Genomic DNA, 8646 nt, shown 5'->3' with positions numbered 1-8646 from the left:
CGGTACGGTCCGCCGCTCGCTGTCCGCCCCTCACCCGTCCTCCCTGGATGCTGCCGTCTCCTGGGACTCCCAGTCCAAGTTCCACTGTGACCTGCTGGCCAGAAACGGCAGCGATGTGTACCGCTACCCAAGCCCGCTGCACGCCGTGGCCGCCCAGAGCCCGCTACTGCACGGCATGGCTGCCCAGTGCTCGCCGCTGCACGCCGTGGCTGCCCAGAACCCGCCTCTGCAAGCCATAGCTGCCCAGAGCCCGCTGCTGCACGGCATGGGCGCCCAGTGCTCGCCGCTGCACGCTGTGGCCGCCCAGAGCCCGCCGCTGCAAGCCATGGCTACCCAGAGCCCGCCCCTGCAAGCCATGGCCGCCCAGAGCCCGCCTCTACAAGCCATGGCCGCCCAGAGCCCGCCTCTACAAGCCATGGCCGCCCAGAGCCCGCCTCTGCAAGCCATGGCCGCCCAGAGCCCGCCTCTACAAGCCATGGCCGCCCAGAGCCCGCCTCTGCACGCCACGGCCACCCAGAGCCTGGGCTTCCGGATGATGTTGGGTCATGGCGCTCCTAGCCGAGACGACGGGACGCTGAAAAGCGTTGAAGGACTCAAAGCAGAAGCTGTTGTGTCTCAGAGCGTTTCCTGGCCGGTGTCCTCTTCCTCCCAAACTTCCTCCGCTAAGCGCCTGGACAGCTACATCTTCAGTGTGCTGCAGCGGCGGGCGCTGCCCGTCCGAACCAACAGACCCAGGACCAGCATCAGCACCGACCCCTCGAAGAGCGTCCTGCGGCAGGCCAGTCTCTGCGCAAGGCAGGCGTCTGGTTCGGGGACTCTCCGGGCGCCTGACGTCAAACGAGAAGCAGCGTCAGCCACCATCTTGTCTCCACACAGGTCTGTGGATGTTTCCCCAGATCGCAGCGTTGAAACGATGCAACGTGGCTTCAAGATTAAGAACGGTGACTCGAGCGTCTCTTCTGTTCCTAACACGAACAGTCTGCTGAAACAGAAAAGCAAAAGGCCTCTTCCTCCCGCAGCGACTCTCCCCAAAGACTTCAGGGCGCTGGGCGGTCCCAGAGGGAACTCCTCCCCCAAGGACACCCAGCAGCCATGCTTCTTTCTCAAGGAAGTCCTCACGACATCGACTGCCAGGACCGGCTTGGAGCAAACGGAGACGGCTGAAGGCTCGGCGCCAGAGCTGGCCGTGGGTTCGTCCTCCCAGAGTCAGGATGAAGCCGGAGGAGGAAGTCAGACGCTTAACGCCGAGTACGTTCCCGCCCAGCGGCAGAACGGCAAACATCGCAAGAATAGCAGCAAGAACGCCAAGGTGAAGAACACGACGACGGTGAAGACGAGTCGGGCCTCTGAACACAGCCAACGCAGCCACGCACACGTGAGTTTTTACCAGTTTCAACCCCTGTGTTGTCTTCCCGTCGACCGTGCAACTTTTTATTTTTATTTTCAACGTTGTGGTCATCTTTTTCGACACTTCTATCGTCTATCGTAAAGTTTTTTATAAGTTTTTTTGGTCACTTCTTATCGATGTTTTTGTCACATTTTTGCTGCGTTTTTTTGACATTTTTTGTTTTTTTCGCCACGTTTTTGAACCTTTTTCCACCGTTCTTTTGTCATTTTTTTCTCCAAATGCTATAAAATTAAATAAAACACCCAAGTTTAATGAAAGTAGTGAGCTGTGAGCTGATCTTTTGTTTTACTTGTGAGGAGCGTTGTATGGAACCATCCACGCTAGTTTTTCACAATTTGGTTGAAAGAAACCCAAATTTCTGATATAGAAACGTATTGAATAAAAAGGACAACGGGAGAGTTAAGCAGATCATAATAATGTCATATATATATTAATATCATAATGTTCATTCAGTGTGTTTACATGCAGTTTAGAAACCATTATATTTGGGTTGATACCTCGAGTTCTCATCTCTCGGTTGCAAAGTTTATTTGTTTGCCAGATACATGAACGGTAAAGGTACTTTATTGTCACATACACATACATGTAGCGGAATTCCTTCTCTGCATTTAACCTATTCTTCAAGGGAGCAGTGGGCAGCCAATCACAGCGCCCAGGGACCAACTCCAGATCTGAGCCAGTGCCTTGCTCAAGGGCACTGACTGGAGAACCTAGGACATGTTTTTTGATGGTGGGGGAAACCGGAGGAAACCCACTAAGACATAGGGAGAACATTCAAACTCCACACAGAAAGGCCCGGAACGACCTGGATTCAAACCCAGAACCTTCTTGCTGTGAGGTCACAGTGCTAACCATTGGGTCACAGTGCTAACCATTGGGTCACAGTGCTAACCATTGGGTCACAGTGCTAACCATTGGGCCACAGTGCTAACCATTGGGCCACAGTGCTAACCATTGGGTCACAGTGCTAACCATTGGGCCACAGTGCTAATCATTGGGTCACAGTGCTAACCATTGGGTCACAGTGCTAACCATTGGGGCACAGTGCTAACCATTGGGCCACAGTGCTAACCGTTGGGTCACAGTGCTAACCATTGGGCACCATTGGGTCACAGTGCTAATCATTGGGTCACAGTGCTAACCATTGGGCACCATTGGGTCACAGTGCTAACCATTGGCCCACAGTGCTAACCATTGGGCCACAGTGCTAACCATTGGGTCACAGTGCTAACCATTGGGTCACAGTGCTAACCATTGGGCCACAGTGCTAACCATTGGGCCACAGTGCTAACCATTGGGCCACAGTGCTAACCATTGGGTCACAGTGCTAATCATTGGGTCACCATGTGACTGAAACAATTAGTCAATTATTTTCGATAGGGATGGGACAAAATATGGAAATGGCTTCTTTGTGGGATACGAGCATGAATACACTTTCACCAAATCTGGATATTTGAATGAATGAGACAGATCTCCCTGCGTGGCTGCTTCACGGCTCCGAGTTATTTTATTGGTTTAAAATCTGTGAAATGTTGTGGACAGTTTTGATGTTTTAAATCTGCAGAAAATTCTGCATCTGCCTTTCCTGTGTGTCCCTGTTTAATAATGTATTAAATAGTGTGTGTCTGTGTGTGTCTGTGTCTGTGTGTGTCTGTGTGTGTCTGTGTGTGTCTGTGTGTGTGTGTGTGTGTGTCTATGTGTGTCTGTGTGTGTGTGTGTGTGTGTGTGTGTCTGTGTGTGTCTGTGTGTGTCTATGTGTGTGTGTGTGTGTGTGTGTGTGTGTCTGTGTGTGTCTGTGTCTGTGTGTGTCTGTGTGTGTCTGTGTGTGTGTGTGTGTGTGTGTCTATGTGTGTCTGTGTGTGTGTGTGTGTGTGTGTGTGTTCTTTCCCCCTCAGACGTCAGAGAGGAGGGGAGATAAGTCCCGCCCCCGGTCCCGTCTGTTGGAGGACATCAGATTCTCCCGGAGACACGCGTCCCACCGGCTTCCTGCGTCTATCCCAGAAGGCCGAGTCGCGGACAAACACGCCACGGCGCCACAGAGCAGCGTGCGCTCGGGAGCGTCCAAACACCCCCCCCACCATCACGGGCGCGAGCCAGTCGCGGTCGTCGCCAAACCCAAACACAAGCGCAGCGATTACAGACGCCTGCGTGCGATCATGGAGGTACAGTACGACGAGGCATTCAGGCGCGCTCAGCGGCGCCGGAGAAAGGAGTTGTTGAGCCGATCTGGCGTGTTCCTTCGTGCTGCCGGCTCCACGCTGGCGTGCAGCCCGTACGCGGCGCCTGCGGCGTGCTGCAGCGACTCTGAGTATTCGGCCGAGTGTGCGTCGCTCTTCCACTCGACCATCGCTGACACGAGCGAGGACGAGCACTCCGACTACACGGCCGACTGCTTCGGAGACAGCGAGTCCAGCAGCAGCAGCAGCGGTGGTGGTGGCGAGGAGGAGGAGAGCGATGCCACGGGCGACACGGAGGAGAGCGGAGGGGGCGGGACGGGCAGGGGGCGGAGCCTGTTAGCCGCCGCCGCTGCTAACGGCGGAGCGGCGAAGCGGGAAATGACTCCGGCTCAGGCGAAGGCTTTCGTAAAGATCAAAGCCTCGCACAACCTGAAGAAGAAGATTCTTCGCTTCAGGTCGGGCTCGCTCAAACTCATGACCACCGTGTGAGTCACAGTGTCTGGCGGCGGCCCCGTGACACGCTGCACGCTTCTCTGGGTCGGCGCTAGAGCTGCAGAGCTTGTTCCGTTAGTCAACTCTCTGAGAACGGAGGCGGGCTTTCCTACTTTACCGCTGCATCTGCTTCCTGTCTGTCAGGCCTCCTGCACACTGCCTGCATGGCGTGAGCGTGGCGTGAGCGTGGCGTGAGCGTGGCGTGAGCGTGGCGTGAGCGTGGCGTTTCTGCTCCGTGTCAGTTGCGTGGCGGCTGCGTGGCGTTTTCTATGTCTTTCCACACCAGAAAGGTGTCTTTGCGGCGCTGCTGCTGCTGCTGCTGCTGCTGCTAGCCTTGTCTGGACACATGGATGTTTCCCATAAACATAAACATAAACATATTCTGATCTGATTACAGCAAAGACAACGTCAGCAGGATTGACGGCGAAATAGACTCCAGAATATTTCCTTCTGGATTGACAGGTGCAATATTTGAAAATCAATAATTATTATTATTATTATATAATATATAAAATAATATTTTAATTTTAAATGACATTTTTATCCGCATTTATGTCAAAACCTCGAGACTTTCAAACATCAACATCCATCCATCTAGCCCTCACCTGGTCGTGACCCCTTCATGACCATAGGTGAGGGTAGGAACAAAAACTGACCGGTAGATTGAGAGCTTTGCCTTCTGGCTCAGCTCTCTTTTCGTCACAACGGTGCGATAAATTGAATGTAATACCACACCTGCTGTGCCGATTCTCCGACCAATCTCCCGCTCCATTGTCCCCTCACTTGCGAACAAGACCCCAAGGTACTTGAACTCCTTCACTTGGGGTAAGGACTCATTCCCTACCTGGAGAAGGCACTCCATCGGTTTCCTCAAACATCAACATGTCATTTATTAAATGTATTCGTGTCAAAATGACAAACATCTTTTCATATTCTATGTTGCCTGGAAACGCTTCCAACACGCTTGCGTGAAAAATAGACGTTGGTTCTATTTCTAGCGTGCACACAGGCAGTGTGCACGCTCTAACCTGTTAACATGAGAGCCCAAATAAACACGCTCACGCCACTCAGCTGACACGCTCACGCCGCGCAGCTGCCACGCTCACGCCACGCAGCTGACACGCTCACGTCACTCAGCTGCCACGCTCACGCCGCGCAGCTGACACGCTCACGCCATGCAGCTGACACGCTCACGCCACTCAGCTGACACGCTCACGTCACTCAGCTGCCACGCTCACGTCGCGCAGCCGACTCGCTCACGCCGCGCAGCTGACTCGCTCACGCCACGCAGCCAGTGTGCAGGAGGCCTTGGCGTGGACACAGCACTGACTGTAACTGAGCGTCCAGAAACCCTTTAATTAGCCTCGCTAACCCTCATTATCATTAGACTGCGATTCGCCCATGTTGCTGCTCTCTCTCTCTCTGCTTAAAGATGTTTTTTTTCCGTTAATCACATCTGATCGCTCTGCAGCGTTGTTGAAGCGTCCTCGGTTTGTTCGCCAGGTGGTCAGAGGTGCAGGTGTATGACATCATCAGGGCTGTAAACTGACGCCCGCCAACATGTAACTCTGAAGTTAGGAGCCGGTTCATCTGAATGTAATCCCTCAAAAGTTCTCTTCAAACTCTCTCGACAGTTGAATGGAAACACGACTTCTGACTTTAGAAGCTGTTGGACGATCCAGAAAGAGAAACCAACTCGTTCTCACTCTGAACTCGTGAAATACGGACAGCTTGGACCGTGGCTGTCGGCGTCTGAAGGGACGAAACAGGCGTCCTTCAGCGTGTTTGTAGAACGTACCGGGGAGAGCAGCAGCTACACGGGGTTTAGAGAGGAGGATGTAGGGAGGCTGGTCGGGGGGGGGATGGGTCAGACACAGGACTTTCACCCAGGAGACCGGGCTTCGGGTCTTTAAAGGGCGTTTTACAGTCACTGCAGCCCAGCTGGTAGGCACAAATGTGACGCCATGGGAGCGCCATAACGTGGTGGTCGCGACACTAGCTGCAGTCTTCTCCTGAACAGAGGTGGCGCTAATGAGGAAAGGCTACAGACTTTACTAACCAGTCCTTCCAGAAAAGTGGGAGTTTTTTTGTGATTGTTTTGGGCTAAAATCCTTAATTATGCGTCATGTTTTCTTAAAAAATGTGATGGAATATGTGGGATATTTATGCGATGAAACTGCAGGAACTTCCAAAAACTGTGATGTCATCGTGGCGTCATCGCGGTTTACAGCTTTTAGATGATGTTCACGTCACGTAATGACGTCACTTCATAACCTTCTCATGGCAGCAGGGAAACAGCTGCTCTTGTGTGAAGTAAACAACATTTTTCATCTTTTTGATAAGATATTTGGGACTTTTTAGCAACCCAAATGTTTACCAGAGAGACACTCTGAGAGTCCTGGCATCACGTTCCCCTCCAGCTCGTCCACGCTTCCTGTTCCTGCTTTGTCGTGCGCCGTTGAAAAACAATAGATTGGTGCACGCCCTCGGCTCGCACGCTATAAATCCGGGCGCGCCGGCGAGATCTACGTCATTTTCACGTCACGATGGCGTGCGCCAGCTCGGCTATGGCGACTGTAAAAGGGCCATAACGGAAAACGTAAGCCCACCCACGACCTTTCCCTTAACATAACTGTTGAATTCATTTGTACTTATAGTATCAAATCATAACAGCCGTTATCTCGAGACACTTTCCAGATAGAGGAGGTCTAGACCACACTCTATCATTTACAAAGGACCCAACTATTCTAGTAATTCCCCCAAGAGCATTTAGTGGGACAGTGGCGAGGAAGAAACCTGGGACAGACCAGGCTCTTGGTTAACAGAACTGCGTCTAAAGGGACGCCAATAGTCCCGATCAAGCGCGTGTAGATACAACGCTAACGGAGACGTTTAGCACCAATAACAACGACAAAGACACCTGACCAAGCGTCTGTATTTTAAGAGATGGGAGTGAGAACGTGCTGGGAGTTCTCTCGTCTCGGGTGCGTTGGTTCTTCAGTCCTTCCAGAAAAATGTGGAGTGTTTTGGGCTAAAATCCTTGATTATGCGTCACATTTTTTTTTTTTTATGTGGTGGAACTTGCAAAAACTGCGGCCCCCGAAATAAATATGCAGACTTTGGCTGATTATGCATTGATATGGGAACTCATGATCAGGTTTTTCTGGAGGGACTGGTTCTTCAGAGTCTCCAGATGTTCCTGAGTCTTGTGTTGAGGGTTTGTATCTCTTTCTCTTCTGCACTTTGAGAACATCTGTCAGCTTTGTTTTGTATTTATTATCACGTGAACTCAAACATCTGTACATGCTTCTCTTTTTTATGACGCTGTTTTATTTACATTGTTGTTGTTTTGTTTCGATGAAAGCTATTTAAAACCTAATATATTTGCTCGGTACGTATTGGAAACCACACACGGTACTGACGGACGTTTCCACCATCACACCATTATAACCTGACTATATTACATCCATGGGTCTGAGGTTTTTAGGGGAAAACTGTGTCCGAAATGAACACTCGCCAAGCGCCAAATGTGGGGACATTTTCCCAGAGGGCTGTGGGCCAGGTATAAGATAATTAGTAATAACAAGTGAAGAAAGTCTCAGTTTGTCGGAGGTTTGTTTAGTTTTGTGTGAAAGCGATCAGTGAACTACATAAGATAAGATATAAGATAGACGTTATGAATCCCAAATTCCTACATATTAATTAGACAGGAGAGAAATGCTAAATGGGGGAAAATGCTACGAAAACACACTGACACACACACAGAGACACACACACAGACACACAGACACACACACAGAGACACACACACAGACACACACACACACACACACACACACACACTGACACACACACACACACACACACACACACACAGAGACACACACACAGACACACACACACAGACACACACACAGACACACACAGAGACACACACACACAGAGACACACACACACACACTGACACACACAGAGACATACAGACACACACACACACACAGAGACACACACACACACACTGACACACACACTGACACACACACACACACACACACAGACACACACACACACTGACACACACTGACACACACACACACACACACACACACACACACTGACACACACAGAGACACACACACACAGACACACACAGACACACACACACACACACACACACTGACACACACAGAGAAACACACACACACACACACACAGAGACAGACACACAGAGAAAGACTTCGTAGCTCTTAGACACTTTGGGCTGACGAGTTTTTCAAATGAAGTATTTTCTGATACTTCAACAGTTTAACCTCAAACTGACTTTCTTCACTCACTAAATTATATATATATACGTATATGTATATATATGTATATATATGTATATATATACATATATGTATATATATGTATATGTATATATATATATATATATATATATATATATTATTAGTCTCTCTTCATTCACTACCAGACACGTCTTCTGATTTAGCTACAGATCTTTTGAAGCATTGTTATATTCTGATGGAGCTATGCTAGCAGTTTCCCTCTGCTCCCAGTCTCTGTGCTAAG

At 50.3% G+C, this 8646-nt stretch overlaps 1 protein-coding gene across 1 annotated transcript in view; it reads left to right on the top strand.

Annotated features, from left to right (window-relative positions):
- Nucleotides 1-7981, top strand: part of dact1 (dishevelled-binding antagonist of beta-catenin 1) — a 25441-nt gene extending 17460 nt beyond the window's left edge. Inside the window, exons 4-5 of the mRNA XM_078277532.1 lie at nucleotides 1-1375; nucleotides 3304-7981. The exon at nucleotides 1-1375 is cut by the window's left edge and continues 67 nt beyond it. Coding sequence (XP_078133658.1) covers nucleotides 1-1375; nucleotides 3304-4074 — 2146 coding nt within the window. The 3' untranslated portion in view covers nucleotides 4075-7981. The remainder of the gene's footprint in view (nucleotides 1376-3303) is intronic.
- Nucleotides 7982-8646: the final 665 nt, after the last annotated feature.

This window comes from Sander vitreus, chromosome 20 (genome assembly GCF_031162955.1).
Source record: "Sander vitreus isolate 19-12246 chromosome 20, sanVit1, whole genome shotgun sequence".
Lineage (NCBI taxonomy): Eukaryota > Metazoa > Chordata > Actinopteri > Perciformes > Percidae > Sander > Sander vitreus.
The sequence above is the reverse complement of the archived record's forward strand: the minus strand, read 5'-3'. Positions and strand labels throughout refer to the sequence as shown.